At 38.8% G+C, this 17,585-nt stretch overlaps 1 protein-coding gene across 3 annotated transcripts in view; it reads right to left on the bottom strand.

The window, feature by feature from the left end:
• LOC121522803 (dehydrogenase/reductase SDR family member on chromosome X-like) overlaps positions 1-17,585 on the bottom strand; it is a 62,274-nt gene that overhangs the window by 39,823 nt on the left and 4,866 nt on the right. For all 3 annotated transcript variants that reach the window (XM_041807455.1, XM_041807457.1, XM_041807456.1), the window contains one exon: positions 4,045-4,113. In XM_041807455.1, coding sequence (XP_041663389.1) covers positions 4,045-4,113 — 69 coding nt within the window. The remainder of the gene's footprint in view (positions 1-4,044; positions 4,114-17,585) is intronic.

Genomic DNA, 17,585 nt, shown 5'->3' with positions numbered 1-17,585 from the left:
GATATGCTGATGATATCTTTTTAAAATGACCAAGTCATTAATCAGCCAACAGTGCTCTTACAAGACACTGACATTTGCTGTCTGCTCCAGACAGTTTTTAAGTCAGGAAAGAAAAATTTGTCTCATCTTCAATGACTGGAAGAAGACACCTTGTACTAAGAGAGCAGAAACATGATGTATAAACAATAAGAGGAAGTTCTAAAAATCTGCACAGAATCTTGCAGCCATAAAAGAGAAAAAGAAATAACAATGAATTACACAAACAGTTCTTTGCTTTTGGTCACCAAAGGTAGCAACAAATTATTAAACATACAGAAACAATGATCCAAACTTTAATATATTTCTAATATTCACTTAACTTGTGATTAAGGCTGAATAAATGAGTATGGATGTGGACTAACAGGGACCCAATGATGTGTTAGTGTTCATTTTTAATGGATGTATTGATGATATGAAAATAGCTGCAGGTATTAAGCTTTAGATCATTCCTCTTTGTCACATTTTCTAATTAAGCTGATGCCTAGCCTCTTGTTATCTTAATTACTACTAATGTAAAGTCATTAAAAATGGATTAAATATTCAGTTGAGGGCGACCAAAATAGGATGCTTGGTTGCATATCACAAAACCCAACAAACTTACAAAAATCCATAGGGATGTTAGGACTTTTACTCTAGTCATTTTGATCCACTGGATTGTGACTGTCCTCTGTACTGATGTCCTGATATGATAGATATGTTAATTTTGCATAATGTTGGTACAGTTTTCAGAGAAAGGAAACCTTTGACACTGCTTTCTTTACTGTTGTGCAGCTTTATTAAAAGATTGCAAAAAAATTGCACCATCTGGCTTTCATGAGTTTGCAGCTTTGAACAAATAAGTGGATTTGATGCTCAAGCGTAACAGTCAGAATTGTTATCCCTAAGACCACCCCATTACAGATAACATAGCTTGGTAGACTGACATTTGTCCGTGTGGGTATGCAGGAGCATCATTTGAAAGTGCACTTGAAGACTCTGTAAAGTGAAAATAACTCTGTATTTAGATTTGTTGTATGACAGGCCACAGTGTTATGAACCCCTAAATCAAATTTCAGTCAAATAAATCATCTAATTAAGCTTCAAAATCATGAAAAATGAGTCAGTAAAATCTGCTCCAGGATGGTGGGGGCGTGTCTGTTAAATGAGCTAAAGCCACACCTACTCGGGAGAAATACGATCCTCTGACTGTTAATAAAGGCAGTGACATCAGCTAACAACAGACTGTACTGAGATGAACTGCTCTGTAATTTTATATTGTAGTGTTAGAGGGGCGGGGTCATTCCCCACTGTGGGCTCATGATGTCATGTGCCCACATATTAGCCCCGCCCAGATTTAACCAAGCCAGGAGAGAGCTGAAAAACTTACTAATGGTCTAAATGCAAAATTCTGTCACATGTAGATCTCAGTGTGTTCACACATTTACAGCAACCATATTCCAACATATCTAGTGTGTTAAGACACAAAGTTTAGATTTCACTTCACAGGGTCTTTAAGATAACAACCTTTGATGTCACAGAAAGATGACATGAAGCATAAAAAGGTGACTGCAGCTGTCTGTGTGGACTTTATTTATCAACAAGGGGTATATGAAGAGAGTGCTTCTATATGCTTTCTGGCATCATTCAATCAAGGTCACTCTGCATTTGCACTTTGTTGTCTCATGAAGCTGTATCCCTTTGTGTGTTTGTGACCACAATTTCAAAGTTGTTTTTCTAACACAGATGCTTTACTACAATTAGGAAACTTTCTCATTTCTATTTATTTCCAGGGTGCAGAATGTCTTTTTACAGCCTTTTTGTTTGAAAGAAGTGCACGCCATTAAATCTGTTTTAGTACAACAATGGCCCCCGAGCTGGGAAGACTGATTAGCAGCACTGTGGCCCTGTATCTGCACCAAAGCATTTCCCTTCTATACTAAAGGAGCAGAGCAGTTGGCATCACATGCTGCTGTTTCTGCAGGTATTCATATAACAGACTGTACATAAGAAATTTACTTGGACTGTTGTTCTCAAAAGTGGAGCCAATGTGGAAGGACTTTGAAGCTGTTTTCTAACAAATGGACAATAGTCTGATAGTATGAAAATGACACCGCAACTCTTGTGATCGATCTTCTGGGTAGCATTTTATTGCCTGCATTTACAAAAAATTACCCCTGTACTCTGCTTTTAATCATTTAGCGGCCATACATTTCTTCTCCTTCAATGTCTTCTCTCTTATCCTCCTCCTCTCTTACTTCTCTGCAATTATCATAGTATAATTAACTGCTGCTCAATATTTATCAGCTTGACTACAACATAAAACGTGATTTTAGTCACCATGACTTTAAGATACATCTAGCAAAGAATTTGCATTTTGAACTAGGATTTAGGTGTAATACTGCAGAGCTACACAGACACAGCAGTGGGCAAGCTATATTGCTCACAATGGCATCAGCCACTGCAGCATAGCCAAGGCATAGATTTGACACAGAAGTATAACAGAATATCCTTGGTGTGCTTCAGCAACCAAGACATTCATTTTGCCTAACTCTCCTTCACCTCTTTGCATGCTTCTTCATTAGAGGTAAGTTAATTAGAATCACATCAGTCATAATGTGTGACCACCACTGTTGGCTTTAATAAGCCTCTTTGGAAACCAATGAAGCTGCTACAGTCTAAGGCAGTGGTTTCTGAGGTCCAGCACAGCCCTGGAAGGCACCAAAGAACTTTTACCCTGTACCCTGTACTCTTTGATGTTGTTATGTGTAGAAAAATACTGAATGACAGTGTATTAGGTCCCAGATAAATGGATTAAGAAAAAAATCAATATAGAGAATTTGGTAATTTTTGATCAAAAAAGTCAAAATTTTGGGCCTAATTCTTTTTTTAGGATGATAAATTTGTATATTTACAACAAAAAAACACTCAGAATTTCAGAGTTTAAAAAGTTGAAAATCTACAACAAAAATTGAGAAATGTATGAGTTTATAAAGTCTTAAATTTGGACATAGAAACTCAAAAATTTGACAAGTTTTTAAAATCATAAAAAGCACCCAATCATAACTGCAAGATGTAGTGCTGCTGATGTTTTTTTATAAATCTGTATATGAGCACATGGCACCAATCTGTGGAGAAAAGCTGCCTTTTTCCTGCTTTAGGGGTCTGTATACACTAGTGTCAAGGATCGACTGAGACCCGTTATTTAAATGCCCCTATAAAGTGTTGTTCACCATAGAGGAAGATCTGTATCCATTTAAGTTTTAGTGCATTTGTATTCAACAATTATAAAGAAAATCTCCAAGCTTGACAAGTAAATCAGAAAATTAAACTGCCAAAGTTTTTTACGAGTTAAAATCCTGATTTAACCCTGAGGTAAATAGCATCTGACAGTCCTCACAAGGTTTTGAGGACTCAAGGTTGTTTGCTACAGTAAAGAATAACTTATGAGGCCTTTTGGTCATGAGACCCTGGCTGAATTTATGGTGCAGTGAAGGTCAGCCGAATCAATTTCTCAACATGGGAGTAACACAGAACACTGTAAGCTTTAGTCAATGAAGTGATAAATCTTTTTTCAGCTATCATTTCTCATCTCCATTGCCACCTGTACTCCTCCATCTTGTCTTTCTTCTTCCCTCTTTTATTGTCCCATATTGTCCATTTGTCATGTTCTCCTCCTCCCATCTGCCTTCTTCCTTGTCTGTCTCTCCTCCTCCTCTCACATTTTGCTTGACTTATCCCTCCCCTGCTCCTATAGCCTTTCCCGCTTGCATCCTTCATCCCCACAGTGAATCAACGCCCCTGACATTGTACAGCCAGCATGGAAGCACTGTGTCTCAGTATGTGTGTTACCTGCAAGTGTGCAATTATGTGTGTACGCTAAGGAAAGATTGTAAAAACAAGCCTGCAGGATGCACTGATTCCTCTCTGCCCTTTATCTTCAAACACTGACATACAAAAACAAGTACACACATGTACCAGAGTTTGTGTGTGTTAAGCGTGTGTTCTCCGACATGTTTGCAAAGCTACCTTTGGCCTCTTTGTACTCCTCACAGATCTTCCTGACGGCTGCCAGACCCTCCTGCTCATTCCTCCCACCTAAAAAAGAAGGAGACACACACACACTGATTTATACAATGTCTGACAAACCCTCAGAGGCTGAAAATAAAATAATACTGATTTTCCTTTTTTGGTTACCCTGATGTTCTTTCATCTCCCTAAAAACGTATTTCCAAAAAGGGTTCTTCAAATGAAAAGAGTTCTTACAACCATTTAGCCCTTGAGGGAGAGCTCTGTGGGAACATGGTTTCAAACGCTTTAAAATTACCCTTCTTTATACCGTCAAATATGTATAAGATATAGAAAAAGTAAGTCTGCTCATAAATAACGTTAAGACCTGGGCAATCCAGGGAAAGAGTGGTTTTCTGACAATAGCTGCAGTGTAGTTTTGGAACTTGTCCAGACACCCAGAGACAATGTGAACCCAAAATAGCATGTATTGATGAGAAATAATGCACCAATTATCAGCTGAAGAGGAACTAACTGTGTGGGAGACAAGCAGAATTTACACCCAATTAGTAAAGTTACATAACATGCAGTGTCAATAAATCCTCAAAGTACGTAAAAAGTAAGATTCCTAGAAAATTAAAAGGCATGCTTATCCTCACACAATATAGATTTACAGAGACAGCATTTGTTTCTACATTTTCAGGTATTTCTAACAAGCTCTGATGACCTCACAGGGGACACAGACATTGGCTCTGACTCACAAACTCATGCAAACAAGGTCTGCATACAAATTAACCCAACCTCTACAAGAAGGAGGAGTTATTTGGAAAAACAATGTAAAATATGAGAGAGAAAAAACAGCTTGGCTACAGGGCAACAGTCCTTTATGTTTGTTAATGATGTTAACTGGGAGAATGGACCAGGACATGTTTAAGTAGCAGCCATAATAAGCACCATTACAATTAAATGAAAGTAAGGGGGAGAAGTGTTTCTGTTCTTTAGGAAGGGAAATATGTGACCATCATTTAGGCACAGAAAGGAGATCATAATGACCTGCTGTTCCATATTCTTGCTGCACCAGTTGTGCATAATTTCATGCAAAGCTTTGTTTGAACACAAGCTCATATTTAAGCTGAGTTTAAGCTGCTAACATTGAAGGCATCACACCAGCAACTTACAGCTTCAATCTTACAAATTACTCCTAGAGGGTGTTAAGTCCTCTTTCAAATATGGTTGTATATAGTATGAATTTTTGAAATGTGGGAAAACACCTCACACACCAAATAGACTGTTTCATTTACCCATTGCATGGAATATATGTTAGGAATAAGCAAGGAAGGAGTTCCTCTTCTTTGATTTTCTTCTCTGTTTTGTAAAGGTTTTTTATGTGAGAAACGAACAGTGGGTTACACTGTGTTATTAGGTCAGTGGATTGTCTACTAGTCTTGACTGTACCATGCCCACAGGGTGTGCAAAGCTGTTGCTGTGTCAACTTTAAATGACGTCATAAGACTCATGTCGATGGCTGCTGCTGAGAGGATGGGAAGACACCAACTGGCCTCTTATCAGACTCTACAGCCAACCTACACGCACAGACTTCAGTGAAACTAGACATTATTTTACAGTTACAACACAACAAAACAAAACCTGAACTTGAGGAAGCTTGGGCTCACTGATCACTGCAACGCCTTCTAGACCAGTGGTTCTCAACTGGTGGGTTGCAAAGCAGTTTTCAGTGGGTCGCAAATAGGTGTCTGTTAAAAAATGGTAGCATAAAGTACTGATGTCCTTCGCGGACATGCATCAATACCTTTTATTTTACCCTGTTTTACTATGAAATTGGGTAAATTTAAATGTTTAGTCTATATTTCAACGTATTTATCTTCTTTTCCTGCAATGAATAAAGCAACTATTCTTATGATAATGAAGTTATTTCTCCAGATCTCTGCAAAATTGGCAAAAATTTACACATAATGATGGGAAAAGAGGGTGTAAAACTTGTCAGTTTTGTCCCTTCTATTTTCACATATCTTGTAATTTGGTCCAACCATGCTCAAAACGGTAACATATTAAATTAACCAAACATGTTGTTGAAAAATTTTTGGAAATTTGGGTCGCGATTTGTCGTAAAAGAGACTGGTGGGTCCTGAGGCTAGACCAGTTGAGAACCACTGTTCTAGACCGAATAAGTCCGGAGACCCAGCTGGTAGGTGTGCAGGTGAGCATACCCAGATTGTATCCCCTGACTTGAAAACCAGTTCTGCCTTCCTTCTAACCAACTCTTTTCTTTTATACATTGAATGTCAGGGCTAGAAGATTCTCATTGCATTTACCCCGGCTTAGCTCGTAACATACACACTGCTCAAAAAAAAAAAAAAAAGGGGAACACATAATCATCACAGTGTAACTCCAAGTCAATCACACTTCCAGGATATCAACCTGTCCAGTTAGGAAGCAACACTGATTGTGAATCAATTTCACCTGCTGTTGTGCAAATGGGACAGACAACAGGTGGAGAGGAGAGGCAATTAGCAAGACAACCCCTATAAAGGAAGGGTTTTGCAGGTTGTGGTCACAGACCATTTCCCTCTCCTCATCCTTTCTGGCAGCGTTTTGGTTACTTTTGAATTTTTCCAGTGCCCTCACCACTAGTGGGAGCATGACGCAGTATCTGCAACCCACAGAAGTTACTCAGGTAGTGCAGCTCATCCAGGATGCCACATCCATGCGCGCAATGGCAAGAAGGTCTGCTGTGTCTCACAGTACAGTGTCAAGACCGTGGAGGAGATACCAGGAGACAGACCAGTACACCAGGAGACATGGAGGGGGCGTAGGAGGGCAACAACCCAGCAGCAGGACAGCTACCTGCTCCTTTGTGCAAGGAGGAACCAGAGGAGCACTGCCAGAGCTCTACAAAGTGGCGTCCAGCAGGCCACTAATGTGCATGTTTCTGCTCAAACTGTCAGAAAAGGACTCCATGAGGCTGGTATGGGGGTTCAACATCCACAAGTGGGGCCTGTGCTCACAGCCCAGCAGCAAGCAGCCCGACTGGCATTTTCCAGAGAACACCAGAATTGGCACTCTCCATTGGTGCCCTGTGCTCTTCACAGATGAGAGCAGGTTCACACTGAGCATGTGACAGATGTGAGTGTGGAGATGCCATGGAGAATGCTCTGCTGTCAACAACATCCTCCAGCATGACTGGTTTAGTGGTGGGTCAGTGATAGCCTGGGGAGGCATGTCCTTGGAGGACCGTGCAGACCTCTGTGTGCTAGCAAGAGTACCGGAATTGCCGTTAGGTACCAGTATGAGGTCCTCAGACCCATTGTCAGACCTCATGCTGGTGCAGCGGGACCTGGGTTCCTTCTGATTAATGAATCTAATTGAGCATCTCTGGGACGTCATGTGTCGTTCCATCCACTGCCCCCACACCACACCACAGACCTTCCAGGAGCTGACTGACGCCCTGATCCAGTTCTGAGGGGAGAATGTTTGAATGCTAGTTTCTCCATAATAATGTGTTGATTTCTTGAGATCTCTTACAGAGTGAAGTGTAAGGTAATGAGTACGCATGTGTGTCCTTTTATGGCTTCTGTATTGATGTACTTTTTTAACATGTTTTGTCCTGACTCTTTGCTCAATCACATGTTAAATTCCATTAAAGGTCCCAACTTCAACATCTTCAGCTAAATTAACTTGGGTGGCTGAAACTTTCAGAAATTTCCACCACAATTTCTCATTAAGACAGTGTTGGTGGGTCCTGAGGTTAGACTACTTGAGGACAGCTGTTCTACGTGATGTACTACATCCCTTAGAAAGGTTATGATGACTTTGCAGCTTTTGTTTATCAGAAGCATAGATACTTTTAACTCCCCAACAATACAGTACCTTTGAATCACGTTACATTTCAGTGGAAGATTTCTCAACTCCATGTGTCTGTTATTCTATACTTCCTTTAGATTAAGTCTTTTGCTGTTATCATCTAATCATAGTGCTTTGTCCTATTTTACACACGTTTTTGTTCTTTGTTGATTAACTACTGTTAACAGAAGTTTTTTTCTGCTTTTTGTCCATTCAGGGTTCAAGTTACATGCCAACTAGTTTTCAAAAAAGGGTTTAGTGTGGATTTTCCACCTGAACTTTAACAGAACTTACTCAAAGCTGGTGCAACATGTCACTGAACATTTTGCTACCCAGCACTGGACCATTCCTGAACAACATGTAAGGTTTCTAAGAGCTTTGTCCTCCCTGTTTCGAACAAGTTATATTTGTTTCCTATCATACTAATAGGGATGGCTGTGTTAATAAAGTTTAGTATCAGTTCAAGCAGTTTCATTTCATTTAAATTCATCCTTCATTCATTAATAATCACTCATTCTCATGTCTTCCTTTCCCTGCTGTTTTCTTGCTCTGGTAAGTTGGTGTGGGTCCCTACTCACTTAAGCTCTGCCACAATCTGTCGAGATCCAATCCTACTGCTGCCATCATGTTTTGAAATCTGTTCTCCAGTCCTCTACCAGCCTGTTATTTCATGACCGCTGCAACATTCTTCCACCCCAGCCACCTCCATTACATCTCATCAGTATTCAGTATTCTGTGTTAATGTAAACAACTCTCCTTTTAGGAAGTGCTTAATTACAGCTTGCTCTTACCCAAGAGGAAAATTCAGTTGGTATTTGTCACATTTCATTCATAAAATAAAAGAAAACATGCTTTGATTAATTTCTTTGTCATTTGTGTATGTGTGTTTTCTTTCAAACAGGGATGAAATAGTTTCAAATGGTAAATCAAAATTTTTTAAAGAAAATCGGAGATTAGATTTTTAGGCCATATCACCCAGGCCTACCTTCAAGTTATCTCATCAGTTTCTGGGTCAAGCTCCTCAGAAGTCTATTCCTCATCTTATCTTACTCCCTCCATCACCACCACCATTGTCTAGACTCCATGGAGGGTATCCTATCCTACTGACAGCCTCCCTTCAAGTTCATAAGAGCATCACGATGCTCTATCCAACGAAGAAATTTCACATTTTCAAACTTTTGGAATAAATTATTGGCGAACTTGTATTAAGTCTCTCCTGATTGAAATGTATTAATGGCATAGATGATTTTGACAATGAACAAATTTTTTTTTTCATGCGACTTCCTTGCTCTAATAGATAGTCTATTTGTAAAGATGGGCATGGATTTGTTCATTTTAATGGTGAACCCTTCCTTATGAGCAGAGACAAAAAGTCAAAGTCAACTTTTGGAGCCTAGTCTGTCACTGAGATTCATTCTCAGGCATCTGTGCACCAACATGACGCAGACAAAGATTAATGTATGCACTCACTGCCAGCAATTTAGAGCAGACAATTAAGGAGTTGATAAAATGATGACTCAATCAACAAACCTCTGACTGACAGAACAACAGTTCTTCAAAGGCATATGCTGTGACACTGACTAACACACATTAATCATACACACACACAAGCAAACTCTCCTTTATCCAAACCCATTCACACAAATAGCTCACTCTCATTTTTCAGTCTGCACACACACAGACACACTAATCTTGGATTAACACGTAGGCCTTTTCAAGGGCACAGCATCATTTACCTTGATGCACTGCGGCTAAGGATGCAGGTGGAGGTGTAACAAAGATCACACAAAGAGGACAAAAACACAAAATGATCAGACACAAATGTAATTTTTCATCTAGTCAGATTGTTCCTTCTCAGCAGTCTTCTGCTGCATATCATTAAATACACATTTCAGCTAAACTGCTTTGGGTGAAAGCTCTCCATCAAAATAGCCACTGATTAAAAATATGCCCGGCGGTATCAATTTGCCTACTAAATATTTTTGGAAAAACTTGCCCTGATTAATTCTCTTAAATAATTTTGCAGCACTAGAACAAATGGATAAACTGAGTGTGACACAAAGGATTAACATCTTCACAAACATATCTAAAAGTGTTTCTAACTACAGGTAACTAAAGAACTGAATGAAAGAACTGATAGAAAATGTATTCTTCCTGTAAATGCAAACACTTGTGAATGAAGACTTAAATACATGATGGAGCAATTTCTTCACACCAACTGTTCTTGCTTTAGTCCAGGTAGTGCTTCTGAGCAGCATCTTTTCGTATCATCAAACTTGAGGTTTTGCCTTTAGGCTGAAAGGTAGTGAAGCTCCCATAGTCCATAGAGCTCATGACAGCCTTCCTGTTGGAGTTAGCATAGTGGCATGTAAAAGTTAGATGTGAGCTCCCTGAATGTAGTCCAAAATTGATACCAGTTGTCGTAAGTCTGTGACAACAGAACAGAGCAAAGAAGTGTTTCTATTTTTCGAAGAATTAGAAGTACAGTATTTTGTTTTGTAAACTGTAGAGTTCTCCCTCTGCATCCAGTTTTTATGCAAAGCTAAGGTAAACTTCCTCTAACTCTAGCTGTACATGTTCAATCCTCACAATCAGGATCAAGATACAAACTGTCAACCTTTTACCTTGACTCAGAAAAAAATGATTTAAAATAAATGAATAACAAAAACTATTTAAAGGGAACATATTATGCAAAATCACTTTTTTAGGCTTTTCTAACAAAAATATGTGTCCCTGGCCTGTCCACAGTCCCCCCAAGTACCAGAAAAATCCATTCCCACCCCCCTCTCTTTCTCCAGTTTTCAGTGTCTGTAACATCAGGAGTGGCACTTCCATTCATTTTAATTCCAGAGGAAAATGGTACAATGATCAGGTCAGTTGTGTTGGTCATTTTTCAGTCACTTTAGATTTATCAATGTAGTTTTACATGAAAGCAACACTTGAACCAAGAGGCTAAAAATTTAAAATGCAGCATACTCTTAGAAGGTGCTTTTGTTGAAAAGCTTTTTAAAGGACTTTTTCACATCTCTGTTCCAAAGATGCTTGATAAAGACAATTACTAAGATTTAACTTAGGGCTTATTGTAAAAGCACCTGACTGAGAGTTGAAGAGCAAGAATGACAAAAGGTAAAGGATGAAAAAGAAAGTTTAATGCATTTAAGTTTGGGATGCAACAAAAATATGAGGATAAAATAACTACAAGATGAATGGGGAAGAGGGGATATGACACGCCCACCCACCACTTCTTTTCTGTCCTCATCAGTCACAAGATCATTCAGCTGATGTTGCTTTTGTGGATTTGAATATTAGCCGTGACCCCAAGTTTCCAAAGGTGACTGATTACTATATCCATAAATAAATGAGAGGCATCTGGCTACTGACCTCTATGACAGCGTGTTATGGGCTCATCTGCTGCCGTAATCTACAATGGGGCGACCTTGACCATGGGTTGGGAAGTGACATTCTTGTTGGGTTTTCCTTCGTTTTTGGTGTGTTGAATTTAAATTTATCCCCCTTAGTAAATTTTCAATTTTGGCAATCCTGCTGTTGTGAAAAATAGCCACTTACCATGACCTCTGACAGCGTGCCGAAAATATACGTCATTTAGGACATCATGCTGGTTCCAGCTTGGATAATGTACGTCACTTCCTGCCCCAGGTAAAATAACTACACTATCCAAAATCCTAGAGTGTAACAGCAATGTTTCTGATTTGCAGAGCCCAATGTTGGCTGCCACTTCTAAGGTAGACTGTCACTGTTGAGCTCTGTGGTGATGAAAGCTAGCATCACAAACATCATCTGCCACCAGATCAGCCAATGGAGAACAGTTAATTGCAGTAGCTGGTTTTAACCTGTAGAGGGCATCTACTAATATAAAAATACTTGGTACTCACATGTCAGTGGTCTACAACATTCATACATACTAATAGGTTTTCAGTTAAAAAAGTGGTCTTGGGGCTCACTGGTAGTTCCTCTTTAAAGCTGTGGTCTGTTGAGCTTTGAGAGAGATAAATGAGAACCAACTCACTAAAGGTGAGACAGGTTGCATGTGTTACTGCATGTACATGCTGTTGTCATAAAATAAATTATCTGTCAGGCTCTGGGATTAATGTTCTGCTATCTATAACTGTATGATCAGGGAGAGCAGATAGCTCAAAGCTGCCAGCTCGTTGTTATTCAGGTTGAGGAGAGCAGACTGATGGATTTGGATGGAAAATGTGGTGTTTTCTTATGATTTTACAGAGAAAAAACACAAACAGATGGAGAGTTAATCTCTGGTGTGTCTCAGGTTTATCCATGAGTTATACATCCTGATTGTAGAATAAATGCAATAAGGATGAATGAGTATGAATGCATATTGTCACTTATATGTTCTTATGAATTACATTTTATACATTACAGATTTTGATTTTGTAAGATTTTGCATGGAGTATGCGGTGTAGGTGCTCCCTGTTATGAAATGGCACAAGATTTATAAAAGCTAGTGAAATAGAGGGTGTTATGTGTGCTCGTCTAGATGGAGGCCAAGATAGATGTGTACACATCCTGGTTTATAAAAGAGAGAAGCACTCCTAACAGCAGAGTGACTGGCTGCTCAGTGATAAATCTCAAATTTGGCCTCCAGAGACTTTTTTCTTCCACTGTAGCAGAGGACAAAGATAATTTCCTTTTGAGTCCAATTCATCAATCCCTCACATCAAACTGTGTTATATAAACCTGATTTAATGGCACTCTCACAGTAAAGTCATTAAGTAATGCTTTCAGTTATCAACGGCTGGTTCTGTCACTGGCATGGGCCTCCATTCATGATTTTATGAAATTTCAGAGATTGGCTCTGATTAGGAAACAGAAGGACATAGAAAATCTAATTAGATATTTGAATTACAAATTGCTTGCCCTGAAATTAAAATATTATGTCCAAAAGCAGGCTGAAGACAGATAATCTTGATCTGATATTAAAGAGAGAGACTTTTTCAGCCAAAAGCAAAACTGATTAAACACAGAACCAGGGCCTGTGTTTGTTGAGAGTGGTTATTATAGACCACAACCACTGTTTTGTTCATGGTTATTCAAGGTTTAAGCTGTCATTTATTTAATTTTTATACCATTGCAGCATTTAGCATGCAGCATGTTTGAGTATTTACTTCAAAAGCATTACTTTTGTCCAGACCAGTGGCTCAACAATGATTTCTTCTTACAAAAACATGCTACTACTCTGCTCAAAATATGCATCTGAACCATTAGCAATCAGGGATCCACATTACCATAAATATTCTAGCTTCATAAATGATCTCCAATGGAGGATTTTGTACTGGAGACATTCTCCTGTGATGAGCAATCATACACAAAGGCTTACTCTGGACTGCAACATACACTTGTGCCTGTCATGTACTGATTTCATTTACTCGATTACACATTGGGTCCAAGTCTCATTTATGTTTAACTGCAACTGTTTGCAAGGATACACTGACATTGACTCGTCAGTACACACACAGAATTCATAAAGCCGAGATTTCTTCAAAGTTTTACAGCTTGTGAGCTGAATGAAAATTGCAGCCTCACCCTGCAAACAAATGAACAAAAAGTTGGTGTTCTGTGCGCGGTATCTTGGAGGTGTTTCTATCCTGCAGAAGAGGAAAGGTGTTATGAAGATTTAAAAAAAAAAAAAAAAAAAAAAAAAAAAACATTTTTTAGCCCGGAAAAATGTCTGACTAGTTTTTAAATAGGTCAGTATTAGTATTCAATATCCTTAGCTATATGCCTAGTTGTAAAAAGATCTCATTTAAATGAGCAACACCACTCTTCTGCATCTTTGCTTCAATTCCCCCCTTTTGGCTTCATTACCGGGTTATTTTTGATCTTACAAGCTTCATTCATTAAATTACATGTTTGAGACTATTCTATGATCAAAATCTAATTTAAAAGTAGTGATAAGCCTTAACAAAAAGCTGAATTTGTCCAATTCTGCCAAAACAAGGTTGAAACAAACTGCACACAGCCAACTGGATACAAACCCTGAGCAGAGGATTTATGGAGGGTATTTTTATGACAGCAATCAGATTTTCACCACTATTCATCATAATCTGATATTTAGTCCCTCAGTTGATCAAATGATCTCACATTTACATTGAACACACTGAGACAACTCACCACACTTTTTCTGGAGAGGCAACTGGAATCTTGATGATGAATACAGAAAATCTTCTAATTTGACAAATTTCAAAATTTTGGTGTCCTGCTTTATACAAATCACATACACATTACATTAAACACCATATACATTAACACAGCAGCTTATTTTGTTGGGTCGTAGAGATAGGTCTAGACCACCCAATTTGTAAAGCATCTTGAGATAACTTGTGCTATGAATTGGTGGTATACAAAAAAGACTGAAGATTAACAGAGCAATGTTTTCCAGCTCTGATAAAAGTGCAGCTCAGTGCTCAGCTACGTCTGAACTAATTGCTTTACCCACAGCCATTGTATATTGGCTCACCCCACCCGTATTGCAAACTCATGCAGAATTAGAAGGGCAAAAACATCTTTTCTGCCAAGATAGTTTTCATTGCAGTGTCTTGCATTTATTGAAATAAATAAATTAAATGTGGTCCAGTACTGATAAAACTGCCTCTAAACTTTGGCAACATCTGAGCAAATCACTATATTACTGGCTTGCAGTACAATTAAACCCCACTCATAGCTACCACCTCAGTGGTAGTTCAAGCAGGTATTAGACTGTAAAAGCCCTATTATAGTAAAACATTCTCTTTATCCCAATAGGAATGATCCATCTGTGCAACTACAGACCATTAACCAGGACTACACTGAAGAACTTAATTCATTTACATAATGGGAGCAGCAGAAAGACCATAAACAGGGACTAAACAGTAGTGCCTGATCCATTTACGTTAATGGGAGCAGTGGAAATTTCAGTACGCCCTATGGGAGTACATTTGAGAAGATACTAATAGCAGTTAGCTCAGTTGCTAGTCATGGAGTGGTGCTGGGGGAAATCTTGGAAGATGAGAAAACCCACTTCCCCAAAACATAAGAACTCTAAGACAAAGGACTCTCCTGGTGTTATCCCTCTGACTAGTCTGTCTCATACAAAACTTTGCTGAGTAAAATGACAAATAACAGTAAATGTGTGCAGGACTGTTCTGCATTACAGCGCTCCACCTTGAGGAAATGTTGGTAGTTTAAAGTGAATGTAATGAGCTTGTCTGAATAGTCAACAGCACTCTTGCATGATATACTAAAAGGCTGTAATCATCAGCTGTCACAACAGTAGTATTTTTTTCACTGCCGAAGCTCGTATTTATTCTTAAAGCCTTTATCAGCTCTCCAAGCCTCTCTATTTCTCCTTGTTTGAAACCCATCATCCCAGTTAACCTTGGAAGGTTAATGTAGATTTTGCAGAAAACCCCTGTGCACATATATCTAGTAAAAATTAAGACTGATAGCTGCAGAAAAAATGCTCTGCTTTGGTTCATTTGAAAGAACATCTATTATATTCTCTTAAAATAAGAGGCTCTTCCTGTTCAGAGTGTGTGTGTGCAAAGAAAACTACACCAAAATGATCTAATATCACCTTACTGACAACAAATCAGACTGTGTGAGAAAAGCAGATGACCTGGAAAAAAAGGACTATTTACAGATTCATTAATGTGCACAAAAGGTTTCACTTCAGAGGCTTCACAGAGAGGATTTAACCAAATGAAGGAGCTGGAGTGTTAATCACACATGGAGCATGAACAGCGTAGCATTAAGGAGAAAGACATGGAGACATCAGAGGTGTAGGATCAACATATTTGAGCTAGAGGCTGTGGGGATACAGGAGGAGTGAATGATCTGCTGCACCTAGTACACCATGATGATGAAGTAGGTACTCAATGCCACTTCAAGGAAGGGACAAGACAGACACACAGATATAAATGTGTATAAATGAAAAGATGAGTTCAGTTATAGACAGTACACACATGCAAATATTTGGATAAAGCCTTTTAGCCAATTCTTTTTCAAGAGTTGGCTGTTTTGCATTCATCTGCCAAAAGTGAATATTAATGAATAATTGATGAAAAATACCAGATTTTGTTTTATGCAAAAAAGCCTCACATAATCCTTCATTTGCATTTTAAACACAGCGTTACAACAGCCTTTTAACATCCGAGCTCAAGGAGTCTTTACATCAGCTCAGAGTGGAGCACCACACACATTTTCTTTAGATGAAAACAAATCGTTTTGATGTTATTCCAGACCTTACGTCTGATCAGCAGGATGTCAAGAGGCATCTGAAAGTGCTGCTGACTGTCTGATGAAAAGCAAGGATATCTAACAGTGGCAGGCTTTTATGAAGGAAAAAACAGGGGATTCCATTGCAGTGTTAATTCTGACAGCTATTTTAAATTTTGTCCTAGTTTTTAGATAGAAATGCCTTTTAGTTTTTGGCACATTTAAGTCATTTCTATCCTTTATAGTTTTAGTATCATTTCAGTCAAAAAAAATGAAAAAAGACTTTAGTCCAGTTTTCAATCATAAAAGGTCCTCATATTTTAGTCTACTTTCAGTCACAATGTTTTATTCTTTTGTCTGAACTTGATGCAAATTATTCTTCTGTGCCACCCTGCAAAACCCTGTATTCCTATTTCTACAGCAGAAAGGCATAAGAGCTACAGATTTACCGTACCAAAGGCTTATATGAATTTTGAAAATCCAACAAAAACTGGAACAAAAAACTAGCTTAAAGTCCCTGTAAAGTGATTAAAAAAACCTTTAATTTAGATTGTTTTATGACAGCTGATGTGTTATAAACCATGAGGCCAAATTTCAGTCAACGAAAACATCTCTAAGTTAATAAAATTAAGCTTCAAAATCATGAAAAATGAGGCAGTAAAATCTGCTCTAGGGTGGTGTGGGTGTGTCTGCTGAATGAGCTGAAGCCACGCCCACTCAGGAGAAATGCGATCCTCTCAGATTTAAAAAGATGCTTCTGATCAGAGCAGCTGCCTGGCTCTGTGCCAGAGCAGAGAGACAGACATTTGGGACTGTATTAACTGTTGTCTGGAACAAAAATCTCTTTTATGATATTTCTAATGACCTGTAGGCCACCAAGGCTGCTAGATTTGGGAAATTTACCAAATACTGAAGGAAAAACAGCCTCTAACTCGCTGCCAACTTTCAGCGAAAGCAGTGTCATCAGCTAACAACAGACTGTACTGAGATCAACTGCATGGTCATTCTACATCACTAGCATTAGGGGGGCAAGGTAATTCCTCACCAAGAATGGTGATGTCATCAGCTTATATATTTGCCCTGCTCTATTACAACCAAGCCAGGAAAGGGGTGAACAACTTTCTATCGGCCTAAATCAAAAATTCAGTCACATGTAGATCTCAGTGTTTTCACATTTACAGCAGCCTTATTCCTTCATATCTAAGACACAATGTTTGGATTTCACTTTACAAGTACCTTAAATTTTTGTCTGAGTTTTTCTCATCAAAGATCTGTTTTCAGCTTGTCCTTTGCTTAGCTTTTCCACTATAACTTTTCGTCGCTCCGATCCAAACTAAGCCGTGCTGATTTACTTATCCATCACCAGTTTGGCTGCACCGGTTACATCGAGCACCTGCCTCAAAGCTAATTGTACTTGACTCTCAGAAAGTGCAGTATTGGAGACTGTGGATGAGATCAATGAGGGGTCA

Source organism: Cheilinus undulatus, linkage group 15 (assembly GCF_018320785.1).
Source record: "Cheilinus undulatus linkage group 15, ASM1832078v1, whole genome shotgun sequence".
NCBI lineage: Eukaryota > Metazoa > Chordata > Actinopteri > Labriformes > Labridae > Cheilinus > Cheilinus undulatus.
The sequence above is the reverse complement of the archived record's forward strand: the minus strand, read 5'-3'. Positions and strand labels throughout refer to the sequence as shown.